The sequence below is a fragment of the Pelophylax lessonae genome (genome assembly GCF_965119305.1).
Source record: "Pelophylax lessonae genome assembly, chromosome: 5".
Lineage (NCBI taxonomy): Eukaryota > Metazoa > Chordata > Amphibia > Anura > Ranidae > Pelophylax > Pelophylax lessonae.
Genome location: NC_138772.1, coordinates 10,983,718 through 11,004,757, shown reverse-complemented (window position 1 = coordinate 11,004,757; position 21,040 = coordinate 10,983,718). Strand labels below are relative to the sequence as shown.

The window sequence follows — 21,040 nt, the reverse complement described above, 5'->3', positions numbered from 1 at the left end:
CTTTGTGGTGTGTCACTTCACTTTCACTCTTCTCTTCCTGCACGACGAGTACGGTGTGGGTCTCTGGGCCTACCTTGAAAGTCTTGGGAGGGGGTGGACATGGCCTTTTGGCTTAGTTCGCCCTCTCTCATGGGGGTCTCCCTTCGGGGGAGCCCCACCCAGTACTTGGGGTGGGCTGTTTCGGCAGTCCCCCTGGAGAACGGGGTTTGCCAGGTCTCGGCCAGGCAAACCATAGGAAGTACCTCAGTCCCTGTCAGGAGTCTTGCGCCCCGGGGGATCAAGGTATAGGTCCAACCTCTTCGGAGGCCAGACCATTTCGCACACCCTGTGCAGTTTTTGTGTGTTCACGTTTGCGTGTGTGCACTTTTTTATGCACCGGGTGCTAAGTCTTTTTTGAGTGTGATTCACACGCTTCGGGCTTTAAAAAAAAAAAATAATAAATAAATCCACCTTAACATTTTGAGTATTCCATCTGTTCCACCATCCCTGTGCTGAGTTCTGGGGTCTGTACACCCACTGTGCCCATTATGAAGGGCTCCCACCATCCCTGTGCTGAGTTCTGGGGTCTGTACACCCGCTGTGCCCATTATGAAGGGCTCCCACCATCCCTGTGCTGAGTTCCCGGGTCTGCACACCTGCTGTGCCCATTATGAGGGGCCCCCACCATCCCTGTGCTGAGTTCCCGGGTCTGTACCCCTGCTGTGCCCATTATGAGAGATTCTCACCATCCCTGTGCTGAGTTCCCGGGTCTGTACACCTGCTGTGCCCATTATGAGGGGTCCCACCATCCCTGTGCTGATTTTCTGGGTCTGTACCCCCGCTGTGCCCATTATGAGGGGTCCCACCATCCCTGTGCTGAGTTCCCGGGTCTGTACCCCTGATGTGCCCATTATGAGGGGCCCCCACCATCCCTGTGCTGAGTTCCCGGGTCTGTACCCCTGCTGTGCCCATTATGAGGGATTCTCACCATCCCTGTGCTGAGTTCCCGGGTCTGTACACCTGCTGTGCCCATTATGAGGGATTCTCACCATCCCTGTGCTGAGTTCCCGGGTCTGTACACCTGCTGTGCCCATTATGAGGGGTCCCACCATCCCTGTGCTGATCTCTCGGGTCTGTACACCTGCTGTGCCCATTATGAGGGGTTCCCACCATCCCTGTGCTGAGTTCCTGGGTCTGTACACCTGCTGTGCCCATTATGAGGGGTCCCACCATCCCTGTGCTGAGTTCTCGGGTCTGTACACCTGCTGTGCCCATTATGAGGGGTCCCACCATCCCTGTGCTGAGTTCCCGGGTCTGTACCCCTGATGTGCCCATTATGAGGGGCCCCCACCATCCCTGTGCTGAGTTCCCGGGTCTGTACCCCTGCTGTGCCCATTATGAGGGATTCTCACCATCCCTGTGCTGAGTTCCCGGGTCTGTACACCTGCTGTGCCCATTATGAGGGGTCCCACCATCCCTGTGCTGAGCTCTCGGGTCTGTACACCTGCTGTGCCCATTATGAGGGGTTCCCACCATCCCTGTGCTGAGTTCCTGGGTCTGTACACCTGCTGTGCCCATTATGAGGGGTCCCACCATCCCTGTGCTGAGTTCCCGGGTCTGTACACCTGCTGTGCCCATTATGAGGGGTTCCCAATATCCCTGAGTTGACTTCCCAGGTTTGTACACCTGCTGTGCCCATTATGAGGGGTTCCCATCATCCCTGTGCTGAGTTCCCGGGTCTATACACTTGCTGTGCCCATTATGGGTGGTGCCCACCATTCCTGTGCTGAGTTCCCGGGTCTGTACACCTGCTGTGCCCATTATGAGGGGTTCCCACCATTCCTGTGCTGAGTTCCCGCGTCTGTACACCTGCTGTGCCCATTATGAGGGGTTCCCACCATCCCTGTGCTGAGTTCCCGGGTCTGTACACCTGCTGTGCCCATTATGAGGGGTTCCCACCATCCCTGTGCTGAGTTCCCGGGTCTGTACACCTGCTGTGCCCATTATGAGGGGTTCCCACCATCCCTGTGCTGAGTTCCCGGGTCTGTACACCTGCTGTGCCCATTATGAGGGGTTCCACCATCCCTGTGCTGAGTTCCAGGTCTGTACACCTGCTGTGCCCATTATGGGTGGTGCCCACCATTCCTGTGCCTAGTTCCCGGGTCTGTACACTTGCTGTGCCCGTTATGAGGAGTTATGGTATCATGTGAGGGGAGGGGGGGACGGGGGGGGGGGGGGTGCCGCAATGAGATTGGGGGTGGGGATTTGTGTTAAAAGGGGGAATTTGGGGGACAGCAGGGGGTAAGAATTGTTTTAGGTGGGGAAATGTGGAAATTTGAGTTGGGAGGGGAATGGGGAGGAGGTTTTGTGCTAGTAGGGAGGATTTGGGGGCATTTGTGCTAAATGGGGAAAATTTTGGGGGGGGGGGTGGTATGTGTGCTAGAAGGGGTGACTTTCTTTTTGGGGGGGGGGGGAATTTGGGGAGAAAGGGGATTTGAGCTGGGAGGGGGGATGAGGGGCAAATATTTCTGCCGGGAGGGGGGATTTGTACTGGGGGGAGGGGGAATTTATACTTGGGGGGGGGGGGTAAGCATGCATATTACTCCTAATGTTTTTTTTTAGGGGGGGGGGGGGATTGTTGCTGATACATAATGCTCATACATCTGGGGGGGACGGGCAGTTTTGGCTTGTTTTCCCTGGGCTCTAAATGACCTTTTCCCGGTACTGCCTATGCATAGTACTGAAGAGGGCTCAGAGCAGAGTTTTCTTCGGAAAAGGGAAGAAGTTCAGCTCATTTATTGCCATGTATGCACCAAAGCAGAGTTGTACTTTAAAAATAGTATTTGCTGTACATGCGTCTGACTCCGCCTCTTTCTCCGCCTCCAATAACCAATCGTTTTTTCTCTGTCTTTTAGACGCTGTTTTTCGGTCAATCTGCGGAGAACAGCCCGCTGGGAAACTTCCTGAAAGGGTTTATAGACGTGCCCTCCTGTCATATTGGTGAGATTCGGGGTTCAAATTTAAGGTATATAAAAAGGGGAAGTTATAGTTTTAGATGGAGAGGAGAGGGATTATAAAAAAAAAAAAAGATGAGACCTCACATTTTATTAAGCGATAATGTAAAAAAAAAATAAAAAAAAAATAATAAAAATAAAATGATTGCGCACAGTCCCTTACATTAATTACATTACAGTAATCATTTTGAAATAATAGCTAAATGTCCACCAAAGTCTGAATCCAGCTAGAAGTTCATAAATTAAGGAAAAAGGATGGCTCTGTACCTGGTCTATGAATTTTATGAAAGGGATTGTAAATGAAATCTAATTTTAATTCTACCAGCAAAAATGTACCGTATATACTCGAGTATTAGCCGACCCGAATATAAGCCGAGACCCCTACTTTTGCCACAAAAAAGTGGGAAAACTTATTGACTCGAGTATAAGCCTAGGGTGGGAAATGCTGCAGCTACTGGACCCAACTGGACCACCACGAGACACAAAATAGGGGCTGCGGGCATGGTACAGGAGATGGCGCAGGTCATAGTACAGGCATTGCACAGGTCATGGTAAGGGCATGGTACAGGCATGGCACAGGTGAAGGTATAGGCATGGCACAGGTCATGGTACATGCATGTTACAGGTCACGGTACAGGCATGGCACAGGTCACGGTACAGGCATGGCACAGGTGATGGTATAGGCATAGCACAGGTGATGGTATAGGCATGGCACAGTATGTATAGGCATGGCACAGTAGGTATAGGCATGGCACAGTAGGTATAGGCATGGCACAGTATGTACAGGCATGGCACAGTATGTATAGGCATGGCACAGTAGGTATAGGCATGGCACAGTATGTACAGGCATGGCACAGTATGTACAGGCATGGCACAGTAGGTATAGGCATGGCACAGTAATTACAGGCATGGCACAGTAATTACAGGCATGGCACAGGAGATGCAGTGCTGCGGGCATGGTACAGGAGAATGTCCTGTACCATGCCCGCAGCACTGCATGAGGAAATACAGGGGCTGCGGAGGCATCTCACTTACCTGTCGGTGAGGCGCCGTCTTCGATTTAAAAATCGCGCCACCCGGCGCCGCCATACGTCACCGCAAATGCGCCACCGATGCTCGGGAAAAGCCGAACACGTTCGGCTATTTCCGGGCATGCGGCACATGCGCAGTGACACGTCGGCGCCGAGCGGCGCCATTTTTAAAAAGACACTCCAGTCAGTGACTCGAGTATAAGCCGAGGGGTGCATTTTCAGCATGAAAAAACATGCTGAAAAACTCGGCTTATACTCGAGTATATACGGTATCAATTCCACAATGGACAAAACTGGAGATAATCTACACAGTGCTAAAGAAATGTTTCTTATACAAAAGATTAACTAGTGTAGATGTGAGGTCTCTTTGACCTGGCGGTATAGGGCGGCTGGTCAGCAAGTGGTTAAATAATTAGGTGCCAGTGTGGGTGCATTGGCTAGGCCCAGAGTTGTATAAAGTACTCGAAACCCATACTTGAGTAAAAGTACAAGTGCTCGATTAAAAAGTGACTTGAGTAGAAGTGGAAGTGCTTGATTAAAAAGTGACTTGAGTAGAAGTGGAAGTGCTCGATCAAAAAGTGACTTGAGTAGAAGTACTAAAATATTCAACATTTTTTGTACTTAAGTATTGCAAGTAGTTTTTTTTTTTAATTTTGCTACTCAAGTACTGAAAGTAAAAGTACAAGTACTGTGCTATGTAGTTATTAAAGAAAGAAGTCAAAAGTTTGAACATCATATTGTTTTTTATTATTTCAAATGCAGCTTTTATTTATACATACAGTAGCATTTATTTTCGTATGCGCTGATAATACACATGTTTTGAGCTTCATGAAACCTGCCATCTACTGTTCTGGCAGTGATAATTTTTATAATTGTAACGAGTAACTATGCAGCACAAAAAAAAAATATCGGAGTAGAAGTATTGAAATCATTGAAAAAATGTAGTGAAGTAAAAGTGGAAGTAGGAGAAAAAAATTCTACTCTAGGAAAGTACAGATACCGCCTTTCCGTAAGTACAGTAGTGAAGTAGTTCTAATTAGTTACTATACATCTCTGGCTAGGCCATGTGACCTGGTTACAAAACTTACCCCAGTCTCAACCAAAATGCGTAGCCCAAGGGGCACAATGCATGAACCAAACTGTCACTTATTGGGGCTACACATCATATGACCAGTGTAACAGCCAATCACAATGATCACATGACCGGGAGGTCCAAGGCCACCCCACCTCCTGACATTTAGACCCAGTTAAAGGTCCACCCAGAAGGACAGGAAGACCTAAAGGAGACCCTACTTTGGAGTTTCCATCTGCCATGAGGATGCATTATATGTAGAGAATATTTTAAAGCCGTTTTTTGATGATTTTTATTAAGCCCCACCCCCTTCTTTTCCCACAGTCTTATCTAAAGAAGGCCGAGGACTCAAACCCTACATGTTCACCATCCACTCCCAGCAGATGTCGCACCCCTCCCAGGCGCTGGATGTGGCAGCCGACTCACTAGAAGAGGTTAACGACTGGATAGCGAAGATCCGAGAGGCCACCCAGAATGCAGACGCCAGGGTGAGTCCACATGCAATACCCCTGATGAACACCAGGGGGGCAGACAAGCTGCAAAAGCCTGTTCCTGAAGGGCTACCCTATAGGTAGTGATAGGACACGTGTGTCACATTTGGAAAGATAAACTCCAGGTAGGCATGCCAATTGTAATTTTGTTCAGCCAGAGTTGCGATCCAGACAGTGGAGCCAGATCCCCGACCTTCACTGCAGTTAAGCAATACATCATGGTTAAGGACCCCCCCCCAACAGCCTGCTGATTGAAGAAGCAACTGCAAACATATTTATAATCACTCTCATCTATCCTCCTATCAGCAAGCTCTGAGAAATGCATTATAGCCTGATTGGCTCTTAGTGCTGCTTCTCCCTCCCTCTGCTGAGAAGCTGATAAAAAAAACATATGGCAACCACATTACATATATACATGTTACAGCTTTGAAGTGTACCATTTTTTTTGCAGCCGGCGGCTGGCTTTCTCATGAAAGAGTCCAAAGCAGCTCATGAGCCGCTGGATCGCTTTCAGAAGCAGTGGAAGGGGACATTCCTGTGTACTACTGAAATTTTATACGCTGTTATCAGCCTTTCCAGCTGTCTTATGTGAACTACAAAACACCTCCCCCTTATGTACTTGGGACAAGAACAGGGAGATGTGCTTGTGATCCAACACAGGAGATTTGTGGTCCAGCACAGGAGAGCAGCCTAGGAGGCATCGCTGATCTTCTATAGACACACGGTGCAGTGAGTTGTCACTAGTAGGACCACCAAGTGAAAGAAATAAAAGGTAAAAAGCCTCTGCAAAGAGAAAACAAAAAAATGGTTTGTTGTGCAGACTAGGGATCGACCGATTATCGGTCTAGCCGATATATCGGGGGCCGATATGCGCTTTCCCCGATATATCGGAATCGGCCTTTTGATTTACCGATATTGCCGATATTTCGGGAAAGTGCTGTACCGGGGTGATACCTGCAGCTAAGAGGCACCACCCCGGTACCGGCGTCCATAGCCGATGGTCTGCTGTCTTGTAATGACAACCGATGTGGCTGAGATGCCGCTCGGCTGTCATTCCAAGGAGCGGGAGGGGACGTCCCCCCCTCCCGCTGCCTTCCGCGGCTCGCCCGGGTCTCCTGTCCAACCCGGAGACCCGGGCATCCTACCTTCACCGCCGCCGTCTGACCGAGTCTCCATTTCTTTGAATTCAGCACCGCAAGTACCCGAAAGTGATGTCATGTCATCACTTCCGGGTACTGGTGGAGCCAAATTCAAAATCTTACAGCATTCAAAACAGCCAAACTTGGCATCTGAATGCTTTAAGTGCAGAGGAGGGGTTTGGGGTCTTTTAGACCCCCCAGATCCCTCCACCACAGTACCTGAAGACATTAAAAAAAAATAAAAATTTTAATGTCCGAAAATATCAGCAGATATCGGTCGATACCGATATCCGATGACCAAAGTATCGTTATCGGCGGTAAAAAAACTATATTGTTCGATCACTAGTGCAGACGTGAAAGCATTAATGGAGGAAATTACCGTACTTTATCTATTATGCGTGCTTGCAATATTGTTATCGCCGCCTAGTGGCCATAATACTTTTTTTCTAAAAATTATTAAATTAGGAAAAAAAAAAAGTAATTTGGCCACTAGATGGCAATGTTTATATAGGAATCACACATCGTAGAGGAAGTACGGCAATTTTTTCACCCTGATTGTGTGCGAATGTTTGTCACAACAAATGCTTTATACATAGATCCACAAGTCTAATGACTAAGCTGCAAGGCATAACTTTTTTTTGTTACCCCCATTATGGTTCAGGGCACTTTTTTTACATTTGCCTTTTGGCAGCTAATAATTGCCGGTAATAGCTATGGGGGGAGTAGCAGCAGGGGAAGAGGAGCCAGGCATAGAAGATATGTCCTAGAAACTTTGCTGAAGATTTTTAGGCTGTATCTCCTACATTTTGCTGCCCTTCTGACTTCAAGGGGGGGGGGGGCAGATTGGGTCCAGTGAGGGTAGAAAATGTCCCAGGCCCAGCATCAGTGAGAGTAAACATGGCCCCAGAGTTGATAGCTTGTAGGAGGAGTAATGCTCTATAATTGGTATCAGTGGGAGGAATAATACCCATTGGTGTCAGTGGGAGGAATAGTGCCCCATAATTGGTGTCAGTGGGAGCAATAGTGCCCCATCATTGGGGTCAGTGGGAGGAATAGTGCCCCATCATTGGGGTCAGTGGGAGGAATAGTGTCCCATCATTGGTGTCAGTGGGATGAATAGTGCCCCATCATTGGTGTCAGTGGGAGGAATAGTGCCCCATCATTGGTGTCAGTGGGAGGAATAGTGTCCCATCATTGGTGTCAGTGGGAGGAATAGTGTCCCATCATTGGTGTCAGTGGGAGGAATAGTGTCCCATCATTGGTGTCAGTGGGAGGAATAGTGCCCCATCATTGGTATCAGTGGGAGGAATAGTGCTCCATCATTGGTGTCAGTGGGAGGAATAATGCCTCATCATTGGTGTCAGTGGGAGGAATAATGCCTCATCATTGGTGTCAGTGGGAGGAATAGTGCCCCATAATTGGTGTCAGTGGGAGGAATAGTGTCCCATCATTGGTGTCAGTGGGAGGAATAGTGTCCCATCATTGGTGTCAGTGGGAGGAATAATGCCCCATCATTGGTGTCAGTGGGAGGAATAGTGCCCCATAATTGGTGTCAGTGGGAGGAATAGTGTCCCATCATTGGTATCAGTGGGAGGAATAGGGCCCCATCATTGGGATTGGTGGGATTGCTGCCGATCCTATGGATCGGCATCCCCACTGCCTAGTGGGGGCAGGAGCGTGCCGGTTTGTGGTTGCCCCCGGGAGCGCTCCCGCGGTTCGCTGTACGGGTAGGACGATTTATGCAGCCGAGCCAGCGTACCGCAGTATATATGCGGCGGGTGGTCAGCAAGTGGTTAACCTAACTATGTAACTTTAAAACATGTCGGAAGTTGCTGTGTATGGAATGGGGGGGGAGGGGTACATGTGTGCACTGTATGACACTATGCAACTCTATGTGTTCACAGATGCAAGAGGGAAAGATTATGGAGAGGAGGAAGAAGATCGCGTTGGAGCTGTCTGAGCTGGTTGTCTACTGCCGCCCGGTGCCTTTCGATGAAGAAAGTAAGACATTAATTTCTGGCAGATTATTTGCAGATAACTGTGGTTGGACAGGGAGTCCCCCCCTTACCCGTACAGCCAGCTGACAACGCAGCTAGCAAGGAGATAGCTGGCACTTGTCTCCAGCTTCAATCACTGATTGGCAGAATGCAAATGAAGGGGGCGTGTCAGCCTCCTTGCTAGTTGCATTGTCGGACAGCCATGGTAGGGGGCGGGGTTTCTTCCCTGACCATATAGCTAGCCTTCCAAAGCACACAGGAAGATGAACAAAGAATTACATGGGGACAAAACACTATAAAAAAAAAAAAAATAATTGCAGCTTCTTTAAAACTGCAGTGCTGTACTTGACTGTATTTAGTATGTATGTATGTATGTATGTATGTATGTATGGCTCCAGGCCTGTACATTCCTGGAAGATGCGCTCATAGTGCAGGTTAAAAAGTTTGCCTTTGGGAAAGTTATTGCAAGCTGTGCCTCCCACTTCCTGAAATCTTATCACCATTCTCATAAATCTCATTAAGATGAAGGAATACATTACCTGTCCTGGGGCTCCATACCTGTACCAGACATGTCACCGGGGGGGCTGCGCTGTGAGGTCAGAACTCTATATACAGGAGGGCCTCCCCTATATAATGAACATTCCGCTCAGAATAATCCCCCCCCCCCCCCCCGGGAGCATATGAAGTATGGACACTCCTCTTGTATTACGTATTGGCCCCCATTCTTGTAATTGTCTCGTATATCTCTCCCAGGTAGAAAATACAGACAGATATAATATGCACAGCTCTCTGGAGTCGGAGACTTCTCACAACTTGCAGTATAATAATACTAAAAATGATAGATACAAGATTTAACAGATACATTATATAAGTGGATCTGAAGCCAAGCGGGAAAAATCTGCATGGGTTGACTATTTATTTGTTCCAGGAAAGAACACAGAGCCTATGCTTACCCGTTCCTTCGATCCTCTGAAAAACAGCGATTCACCATGTCCAGTGGTGGACTGTTCCTAATCCTAACACCTTCACAGAGCCGGTCTATGGGTGTGATGAAGTCAGGAACAGTCCACCACACAAGACCACTAAACAGTCGGGGGGGGGGGGGGGTATATCTCGCCTCTCCGAACTGATAGTGAGAAATTAGCAGTTTACTCATGCAGTTTAGCTTTAAGCTTTACCATGAAAATTCAGGTTTTTTTTACATTTTGTTTACCCCAGAGGAACCCCTAAAATATTGTTAAGGTCTTGGGGGACCCCTGCTAACATCATTTCTTTGTAGCCCAATGGATGCAAAATAAACCAAAAAAAAAACAAAACATTACATTGGTGGTCAGTAGGAACAATGCCCCACCTTACATTGGTGGTCAGAAGGAATAGGGCCCCCCCCCCTTACATTGGTGGCAAGGAGGAACAGTGCCCTCCCTTTACATGTGTGGTCAGAAGGAATAGTGCCCCCCCCCTTACATTGGTGGCAAGGAGGAACAGTGCCCTCCCTTTACATTGGTGGTCAGAAGGAATAGTGCCCACCCCTTACATTGGTGGCCAGGAGGAACAATGCCCCCTTACTTTGGTGGTCAAGAGGAATAGTGTCCCTCCCCCTTACATTGGTGGTCAGAGGAAATAGTGCTCCCCTTACATTGGTGGTCAGGAGGAACAATGCCCCCCTTACATTGGTGGTCAGGAGGAACAATGCCCCCCTTACATTGGTGGTCAAGAGGAACAATGCACCCCCTTACATTGGTGGTCAGGAGGAACAATGCCCCCCTTACATTGGTGGTCAGGAGGAACAATGCCCCCCTTACATTGGTGGTCAGGAGGAACAAGGCCCCCCTTACATTAGTGGTCAGGAGGAACAATGCCCCCCTTACATTGGTGGTCAGGAGGAACAATGCACCCCCTTACATTGGTGGTTAGGAGGAACAGTGCCCACCCCCGATACAGCTCTGAATCAGGGGATAAATATTATTGTACTGGATATATATGGCACCAACTGTTTGCACAGTTCTTTACAATATTCAGTACAGTTACAATAAAATTTATTATAGAGGGTTAGGAGGGCCCTGCTCATGAGATCTTGTAATCTTAAAGGGATGCGTGAAGGATACAAGGGGTAATAACTGTGGGGGGGTGAGCTGAAATGCAGACAGCCCTGATTCGCTGCCAGCAACACCCATGCTGACCCAGGGCCCCTACCACCATTTTCCTGCATCGCATAGCAAAAGTGCAATTGTTAGGTACAGGAAGTAATAGGCATTCCTGAAGAGATAAAAGGGAACATCTAAAGATGGACAAAGTAGGAGATAGACAAACGTATTGGGTTAGGAAGTTCCAGAGAATGGGAGAGGCTCTGGAGAAATCCTGGAGGTAAGCATGGGAGGAGATGAGAAGGTCTTGGGATAGAAATTGGGGTAGGGAGTTTCAGAGGATGGTAGAGGTCTTGGAGGTGAGGATGAGAGGAGGTAATGTGAAAGCTGAAGAGCAGGAGGTCTTAGGATAAAAATTGGGGTATGGAGTTCCTGAGGATGGGAGTGGCTCTGGAGAAGGCCTTGAGACAAGAATTTGGAGGAAGTGACTAAGGAGCTAGAGATCCTGAGGTCTTGGGAGGAGCAGAGAAGACACTGTGGGTGATATTTGGAGACAAGATTGATGATGTAGCTGGGGGCAGACTTGTAAATGGCTTTGTATGTTGTTGTTAGCATTTTGAATTGTATTCATTGGGCGAGTGAAAGCCAGTGGAGGGATTTGCGGTGAAGGGTGGTGGAGTCTGGCCTCAGCATCGATGATAGATTAAAAGAAAGGGGGTAGCCTAAGTAGAGGTAGGTGAGGAGGCAGTTGCAATAATTGGGGTGAGGGATATCAGAGTGAAATGGTGGTGGTATCTTGAGTGGCCTTAGTGGTATCTTGAGTGGCCTTAGTGGTATCTTGTGGTGGGTGGTGATATCTGGGATGTCATTGGTTAAATGTTATGGAGGTGAAGGCAGCAAAATTTGGATAGTAATTGGATTTGTAGCTGAAATGAGAGGTCAGGATTATATGTAACACCCTGGCATGAGAATGGGAACGGAGAGTTGTGTATTGATGTTGATTTTTGAGCCCAGTTTTAGAATAGTTGAGTTTTAAGAGGTGTGACATCCATAGAGATATGTTAGTACATTTCTGACCAAAGGAGGAGGACATAGAGAACAGAAAAGGTCAGACTGGGCAAAGATTTGGGGGTCCCCATGGAAAGAACAAGAGAAGATGAGAGATGGAGTTGTAGATGACGCTAAAGCAGCACTTAGGTAGTTGGAGAACCAAGAAAGAGTTAATTCTTGGAGGCCAAGGGATTGAAGGGTCTATGAGTACAGAGTGGCAGCCATTAGTTAGTGAGTCATTGGGGAATTTTAGTAGGGCAGTTTCTGTTGAGCGTTGCAGGTGAAAGCCAGACTGTAAGGAATCAAGAAGGTTGTTATCAGTGATGAGTTTCTGGGTAGTGTTTATGACCATCTGCAGTGTCATCTGACTTCTGTCTTTGCAGAGATCGGGACAGAGAAGGCCTGCTACCGCGACATGTCTTCATTCCCCGAGACCAAGGCAGAGAAATACGCCAACCGCAGCAAAGGGAAGAGGTTCCTGCAGTATAACCGGCGTCAGCTGAGCCGGGTCTACCCCAAAGGACAGCGACTGGACTCCTCCAACTATGACCCACTTGCCATGTGGATTTGTGGAAGCCAGCTGGTGGCCCTTAATTTCCAGACTCCAGGTACCGGTCACATATGCAGGGGCTGATTTAATAAAAGAGCAAAGATTGTTCACTTAGCAATCTGAATGTTCACCAAACTTAGAGAATAAGTTGAAGTTTACTTTACTCGAAGTAGTGCAAGGGAAATAAGAAGAAACAGCATCTCCCAGTGCCTGTGTGGGTTTCCTCCGGGTATTCTGGTTTATTGGTTCCTGTCTAAATTGTCCCTAGTAAGTGTATGTACGAATGTGAATTAGGGACCTTAGATTGTAAGCTCCCTCGCATCTCCCTGTGCCTGTGTGGGTTTCCTCTGGGTATTCCGGTTGATTGGTTCCTGTCTAAATTGTCCCTAGTAAGTGTATGTACGAATGTGAATTAGGGACCTTAGATTGTAAGCTCCCTCAAGGCAGGGACTGATTTGAATGTACAATATATATATATATTTGTAAAATTGGCGGCGCTATATAAGAACCTACAAAAAGAAATACATTTTTATGGCATGTGATTGGTTGATTAAAGTTAACATAGCTTCACCTTATGGTATGTAAACATTCACTGTGCTAAGAGGGTGGTGAACGGTCCCTACTCTATTAGTAATGTAACAGGAATTTAAATTGAAGCGCCACACCACTGCTAAGAGGTCCAGATGTATCTTTATTCCATTAAAAGGTATACAATCCAAAAATGGAGTCAATGCACCCCCTTCATTAGGGCTTGACTGGCAACAACGTGAACAAGCCAGAAGAGAACTGGACCTACAATGGTATTTTTTCCAGCTGCTAAGGGCTGTGCAAAATACCATTGTCGGTCCAGTTCACTTCTGGCTTGTTCGTATTGTTGCCAGTCAAGTCCTGATAAATGGGGGGTTTAGACCCCTGAAACGCGTTGGCTACTTTTTTGGATTGTACCCCTGACTTTTAATGGAAAAAGTTGTATCTGGGCCTCTTAGTGGTGTGGCGCTTCAATTTTAATTCTCATTACATTACACTACAAGCCAAGGAGACTGTGGAGATCCTCTGGAGTGTAGGAGCTGCCTGCCCAGGAACCAGATCATGTACACCAACATCAATACCTTAAGATAATAATACCAGTAAGATAAAACTTTGGGTCCAGCTCAATCTTTCCACTTTGCTCATCTACTCTATTAGTAAGTAATCTCCTCAGATTCTCCTTCTCCCTGAGGTCACCTATAAATGAAGGGTCAGCTAGGTACATGTATCATCTCAGTGTAGGAAATATCTAAGCTTTTGGCAGCTGAGGTTCTTCCACATCACTTGTACTTTATATAACCTATCACTATGTGTTTATATAGACAAGCCCATGCAGCTGAACCAGGCACTCTTCATGCTGGGTGGACAGTGCGGGTATGTCCTACAGCCGGACATCATGAGGGATGACCTTTTCGACCCGTTTGATAAAAACAGCCTTAAGATTGTGGAGCCAATCACAGTGCAGATCCAGGTAGGTGGAAACCTTCATCTTTTGTAAACTTTATTACTAGTTGTTTTTTTCGGAGTTTGTATGGTCATAGAGCAGTATGTACACTATAAGCTGTTTCCATTCTCACAAGGATTGGGAGGCCCAGGTGAGGAGTGTCCTCGTTCTAACATAAAAATATAGTATACATAAGAAGAATTTGATGTGGGCTGGGGATGGTGAGTTACCTAGGAAGCCCAGAAGACCATTCTTGGGATCAGGGATATTAGGAAGGCGTAAGGTTACTTAAAAAAAAAGCTGTTAATCTTTGATCAGAATTATATCTAGATGTGCGTTCCAATAGGAGGACTTAGTAGCATTTAAGGACTAGTTAGGTCTGGTTTGTCTGAGAATTTGTGGATATTCTAAGGTAGCCTGTCTTAGCCTTTTTTCCCCTGAGGAAACCTAGAAATAATTTTCAGGTTTTGGGTAACCCCTGCCTAAAACAACTTAACAGAGGGCAATGGGCATTAGGCAAAATTCCTTTTACATTGGTGATCAGTGGGAAGAATGTTCCTTACATTGGTGGTCAGTGGGAAGAATGCTCCTTAAATTGGTGGTCAGTGGAAAGAATGTCCCTTACATTGGTGGTCATTAAAAAAGAATGCTCCTTACATTGGTGGCCAGTGAGAAGATTGCTCCTTACGTTGGAGGACACGCTGAAGGAGCTCTCTCCTAAAACAACTTAACAGAGGGCAGTGGGCAAAATCCCTTTTACATTGGTGATCAGTGGGAAGAATGCCTGTTTATATTGGAGGTCAGTGTGAATAATGTTCCTTACATTGGTGATCAGTGAGAAGAATGCCCCTTACATTGGTGGTCAGTGTGAAGAATGTTCCTTACATTGGTGATCAGTGGGAAGAATGCCCCTTACATTGGTGGTCAGTCGGAAGAATGCCCCTTACATTGGTGGCCAGTGAGAAGATTTCTCTTTACATTGGTGGTCAGTGGGAGAAGGAGGAGGACACACTGAAGGAACTCTCTGAGAATCAGTCTTTTTCCAGCCTGGGCCTTGGGAAGGCAGATGGACCTGCAGCAAGCACCCTAGACAAGGTTTTTTTTCTGCTCATGTGTCTGCTGAGACCAGAAGTGCCTCTACACTTGCATGTGTCAGATTGGCTACCAGCTTCAAAGAGTCTGCATCACTTTCACCTGAGCCTACCTGTGTTCCAGAGCTGATGATGTGTCTGTTATGATCTCTGGGATGGAGGAGGTACAGGAGGTGGTCTCTGTGATAGAGCAGTACACGGAGGCTTCTGGCTCCAAAGTCAACCATGATAAGAGTGAAGTTTTCTGGATGGGCGAGTAGGGTGAAAGCTTTGGACTTCCGGATGCCTTCCCAGAGCCCCGGCAGGAAATTAAAGTGTTGGGCATCAAATTTGTTCCTGGTGACGATGGTCATCGAAATTGGGAAAGCAGGTTGGGGGATGCCAATGCCAAAGTAGCAAGCTGGAAGAAATGGAAACTCTCCTTGAGGGAAAGGGTTGACTTGATCAAAACTAAGCTGTCCCCGATCTTTTTATATGTCAGCTTTGTCTATATCTTGCCGGAATCTCTCTATGTAAGAGTTTACAGCTGCTTTTTCCAACTGTTATGGGGAAATAGGCTAACCCTGATCAAACGCAATGTATCTTACCTGTCCAGGCGGGGGGGTGGCCTAGGAATGGTCAACCCTAAAGTTTTCTTTTCTCTGCTCTTTTTAAAATACAATCTTGGTAATATGTTAGCAGAGACCCGGCATGGTCGGGTATTTTTCAATTTTGGTTTAGGCCTTTTCTACGATGTTGGGAAGATGGCTGGACAGTGAAAAGTCTGAAAGTCCGACATGGCAAGCTTCTGGCTTATGTTACCCCGTATCTTAAAATATTTCAGCAGTGGCAGATGACAGTGGAGGATATCAAGTCCCTCCCCAAGAAGCTTCTGGAGAAGAGGATTTTGGGCTCTGCTTTCAATGTGTCACTGGCCTTAAGAGATTTCCCAGGCCCTTTAATGAGGGAGTGGTTGCGTTTAATCAATTTGGGAAGAATCCCCTTGAAGTTTAGGAATCAAGCCTGGCTCACTTTCCATGTAAGGCTCTATGTGAGAGGGAACCTGAAGCATCACCCTGTGGATGATCGGGATTGTCCTAGAGCAGAGTGTATTAGTGAGTCTATGGACCACTTTTTTTCTCCAGCGTCCCTTTAACATAGAGGTGTTTAAGTAAAATTTTGCTTTTGCTATAAACCCATTCTTTGCTCGAGAGCAGACTTTGCTATATATTTTTTTCCCTTTTCATGTACATATGTATATATTTATTCATCTATATTGGTTTTATGCTTATTGATTGCAAGACTTTTAATAAAGAAAAATTGGAAAGAATGCTCCTTACATTGGTGATCAGTGGGAAGAATGCTCCTTACATTGGTGATCAGTGGGAAGAATGCTCCTTACATTGGTGGTCAGTGGGAAGAATGCTCCTTACATTGGTGGTCAGTGGGAAGAATGCTCCTTACATTGGTGGTCAGTGAGAAGAATGCCCCTTACATTGGTGGTCAGTGGGAAGAATGCTCCTTACGTTGGTGGTCAGTGAGAAGAATGCCCCTTACATTGGTGGTCAGTGGAAAGAATGTTCCTTACATTGGTGGTCAGTGGGAAGTCAAAATGCCAACCTTGCACACAGTTAGTAGTTGGTGTCATGCAGCTGGCTCTGCCAAGTGGTGTTGGCCACAGAACTATGCAGGCATCGTGAAATGGAAGGTCAACCATCCACAGATCAAGGAACCGCAAGCAACCCCTGGTGGAACTCTAGGGTTCCATGGAACTCTGGCAGCTATAAGGCTTGTCTTGAGTAAACAAAACTGTTCAAAGCGGTTCGCACATGGCATTTGGAGGTACTTCAAATAGGAGTGTGGGAAAAGTTCAGACTCCTCTTGGAGCTGTTGGATTGACCTACTCTATGGCTATGGATATTATTAGGTACCCCTCCTAACATAGTCCTGTTCTTTTATTGCTTCTGATTGCGGTAAAATCTCCAGCACCGCTGATGGGTACAGTTAAAGAATATAAATATGGAAGCATAGAGGCCAGGAGACCTGACCTCACTGGCTATGTCTCTTTCCTAGATAAGTAGCTCAGCAGGTAGTGAAGCAAGGCTGAACATGACTCATATGCACCTTTATACATCTAAAGATGGCAGCCCCTGACAATTTCCCTCTAATTTGTGTATTTTGCATTTCCCCCTTCCAGATCCTGGGCGCCAGGCACCTTCCGAAGAACGGTCGTAGTATTGTCTGCCCCTTTGTGGAGGTGGAGGTCTGCGGCTCCGAGTTCGACAACAGCAAGAACAAGAGCGACGTTGTGGGTGAGTTCCACCTTCAGACAATGTTAAACAGTCTTGTAGGCACCCCCTGGCAACCTTCGCTACTTTGCTTAGCACTTCATTTCATCCAATGTTTGAAATAAGGACTGTCTGTATTGTTTCTAACAATAAGAGTCAGGCAGGTAGTCCGTAAATTGATATTTCACGCGGGACTCCAGCCACCAATAAAGAACTATTTGCTGCCTTTTTGTCTGTTAAATATACCACTGGAAGCAACTTTTTACTGTTCAATATGTGCATGAACAGTTCTGCCAGAAATCCAGTGAGCTCCAAACTTCCTGAAATCCCGAGCAGTGTTATCAGCCTTGTCCAGTTCTCCTCCTCCTATGAACTACAAAACACCTCCCCATACTATAAAGAGGAAGAGGGAGATGTTCTGTAGTCTTTGCCTATTCTGACAATAATTGAAAGCAAAAATATACCCCAGCTCAACCGCTTATATTTAAAGTGAAGATACAAAAGACCGGTATACAGGCTGGGGTGTCCGTGGCCCCATTCAATAAAGTCCATTGTAGAAAGAAGCCAGCAACTCAGAGCTCCTCTCATTAGTCTTAAATACATAGCATGCATACAGTACAAAACATTTTAACGCGTTTCGGCCATTGCAGCTTTTCTCATAGCAAGGATGCTATGAGGAAGGCTGCAATGGCCAAAACGCGTTTACATTTTTTTTGTACTGTATCCATGCTATGAAGCTAATAAAAACTTAAAAGAGGAGCTCTGAGATGCCACCTATTTTCTACAGTGTGCGTTGACAATACTACCCAAGAACAGAAATGTCAAATATTGCAGCTCACCAGTCTTTTGGATGTGGTGGCTGCATTTGCTTTCTTCTTTGCAGGCTTATTTCCTCTTCCTGACAATAACACACTTCCTGTCCAAAGGTGCCGACGCTCGCTCCATTGTATCTATAATAGAGAAATATTGTCATTCTAGGATGCTCTCCTGATTTGAACTATAGAACACCTCCCCATCTCCTCATCCCCGTTAAATATTGGGGAGGTGTTCTGTAGTCCTTAGTGATATGGGCACAATGTAACTGATAAGTGTACAGCACAGGAGGCTATCACTTCACTAGATTTCTGGAAGGATCACTGTTTTTGCACTTATTGAACTGATACAGCAAAACCCTTTTAGTGACATTTTTAGCAGACCTGAAGGGAGCAAATACAGTAAGTGAAGTGCATTAAATAATGTAAAGACCCCTCACTCCAGACAGTCCATGTGTTAGATTGAGATGGAAAGCGACCTCAGCTTAGGCTCCTCCCAGGCCACACCCTCCAATGATTCAGGACGAAACTCGTCAGAAGGTGGCCTTTGAGAAGCCTATGCTTCTATCTCAATTAAACACATGAGCTGTCAGGAGTGCGGTGAGTTTACATTATATTTCTCTAGCGCTCATTGACAGACGTAGTCCTTGGTGATACACCACCTTCGGGTTATGTTGCCTCCACAGGAGCAGGACTAGACAGGAAATTAAAAAGCTCTGGCCACACCCCAGGGGCAGTCCCAGAGGGTATATCCTCTCTCTCTCTGCCTCAGCAAATCAGTTATTTTCTGTCTAGTTAGGAGTAAGGACCTAGATACCTTGCTGGGATCTTAGGTCCTGGCAAGAATTTTTTCTTAAAGGATTTTTTAGACAGCTTTTTTTCTCCAGTGTTCCTGTGAGATCTTCAAGCAAGAAAGCTGAACTGGGCGACGGGCTGGATGTTGAGATCCGGTGGTCACCCCAGTTCAGCCTACGAGCGCGTGCAGGCCATAGCTCCGCGCTGGGTCGGCCGCGACAAAGTCCCATTAAAGGACTGTCCACGCGAGTTAAACGTCTCGCTGAAACGCCAAAGACCATGAGTCACGGCGTCCGTATCGTTTGACAGCCCTCCCGCCCCGGTGGAGAGGGGTACTGTCAGGAGTTGGTGCCCGCCTGGTTCCGGTATGGTGAGTAGTATGTTCCCCCTTTCCCCCTGACGGGTTTTGTGGTGAACGCGGGCCCCTCTCTGTATGGTAAGATAGAGTCCCTTTCTATCCTACAACATGACACAGATCCTCCTACTTTGAGTGTGATTTTATGTGTGCAAAAAGCCAGGAGGCTTGGTTTGGGAGCTAACAATCTAATTGTATACATGTTTTAAAGATGTAATCTGTGGCATTCTGGGAATCTTATGGGTTAAGAATAAGCTACCTACCAGTCAGAAGCCACGGACATGTAGACTGCCTTCCTAATCAGATCTCCAGCTATTAGCAGGCCGCCCGAACGGCCATGCGGTCCGCCAGGGCCGGTACCGCCAACCACGCCATATCCCCATGCAGAGAGAGTGTTGTGTGCCCTGCAGCACACCGCTATTCTGTACGGGCCGCCGCCATTTTTTTTGCTGGATCGCACGAGCTGCCATTTTGGCGTAGCCTCGTGTCTCCAGCATGGGGGCGGCCATGTTTGAGGTGATCCAAACACCTCGTGGAGCTTGGGGGAGGCGCCGGAAGGCGTACAGAGGGGCGGAGCCGCCTCCTTTTTTCCTGGGCAGCCAGCCAAAAGACTTCCTGTTTGTCAAGACAGCGCTGTAACCTGTTGCAGTTAAACTCTGAGCATCAAGTGGTGAGCCTGGGGGTCTATCTCTCTCTCTCGATCGATAGGGATCCCTAGCAGGTAACACTAAGGGGCTTTTGTGGCGCTGGGGGTCGAAAAAAAAAAAAAAAAAAAAAAAAAAGTTTTATTTTTGAATTATATTATCCAGGAAGTAACTGGAATTATTATGGACCCTGCCACACATATTCCCCCACCTGTTTCCCTCGAGGGGGCCACGGGACCCGCCGGTGCACAGAGTATAGAGTCATTTACAGCAATTTTGGAGTCTATGGTGGCTCGGGTGGAGGCGGCCTGTCAGGGACGGGGGTCAAGGAAGCGACCCCCGCCTACCCCTATATTATCTGACACCTCTGACTCAGATTCAGAGGTGGTCACGGCAATTGCAGGTTCCTCTGCAAGGGCTGTTATCCCAGGTAAAGCCCCCTCAGACAGTGAGGAGGACGCTTCTTCTCCTGCTATTATTCAGGAAGAAGCATTGGTGGACGCACTAGTTGTGGCAGTGCAGGAAACCTTAAAACTTGAGGCTTTACCGGCAGAGGCAACTGAAACAGAGATTCCTTTTGGTACTAATAAGCCCATCAAGACGATGAAGGCTTTTCCTGTACCTAAATGTTTCGGTAATCAGATTAAAGGAGAATGGGAGCATTCTAAGCGTACCTTTACTATTTCCAAGCGTATTGCTAGACGCTATCCGTTTGAGGAATCCATCATTAAGAAATGGACGGTACCACCAGTCGTGGATCCGCCTATTTCCAGGCTGAATAAAGCCACGGTTATTCCAGTGGAGGACACTTCGTCCTTTAAGGATCCGGTGGATCGAAAGATGGAAGCAGAGTCCCGCACCATCTTCTCTCTGATAGGGTCAGCTTTTAGACCAGTAATTGTTATTGGTCTAGTTTCCCAGACACTTACGGAATGGGCGAAAATGGTACGCCAAGAACTTAGGGGAAAAGATATTCCCCAGGAGACATCTGATTTGATGGAACAGATTATACAAGGGCTACAGTTTATCTGTGACGCAGCCTTGGACACTACTCCCTTATTAGGGCATGCATCTATGTCAGCAGTGATCCTCAGACGTGTGCTGTGGTTAAAATGCTGGTCAGCTGACCTAGGTTCCAAAAAGACCTTGACAAATCTCCCCTTTCAGGGGAATCGTCTATTTGGGGCCAACCTAGATG

At 47.1% G+C, this 21,040-nt stretch overlaps 1 protein-coding gene across 1 annotated transcript in view; it reads left to right on the top strand.

The window, feature by feature from the left end:
• Positions 1-21,040, top strand: part of LOC309557077 (1-phosphatidylinositol 4,5-bisphosphate phosphodiesterase gamma-1-like) — a 232,332-nt gene that overhangs the window by 198,612 nt on the left and 12,680 nt on the right. The window contains exons 23-28 of the mRNA XM_082259683.1: positions 2,895-2,979; positions 5,421-5,584; positions 8,631-8,727; positions 12,241-12,465; positions 13,757-13,905; positions 17,146-17,260. Of these exons, the coding sequence (XP_082115809.1) occupies positions 2,895-2,979; positions 5,421-5,584; positions 8,631-8,727; positions 12,241-12,465; positions 13,757-13,905; positions 17,146-17,260 (835 nt within the window). The remainder of the gene's footprint in view (positions 1-2,894; positions 2,980-5,420; positions 5,585-8,630; positions 8,728-12,240; positions 12,466-13,756; positions 13,906-17,145; positions 17,261-21,040) is intronic.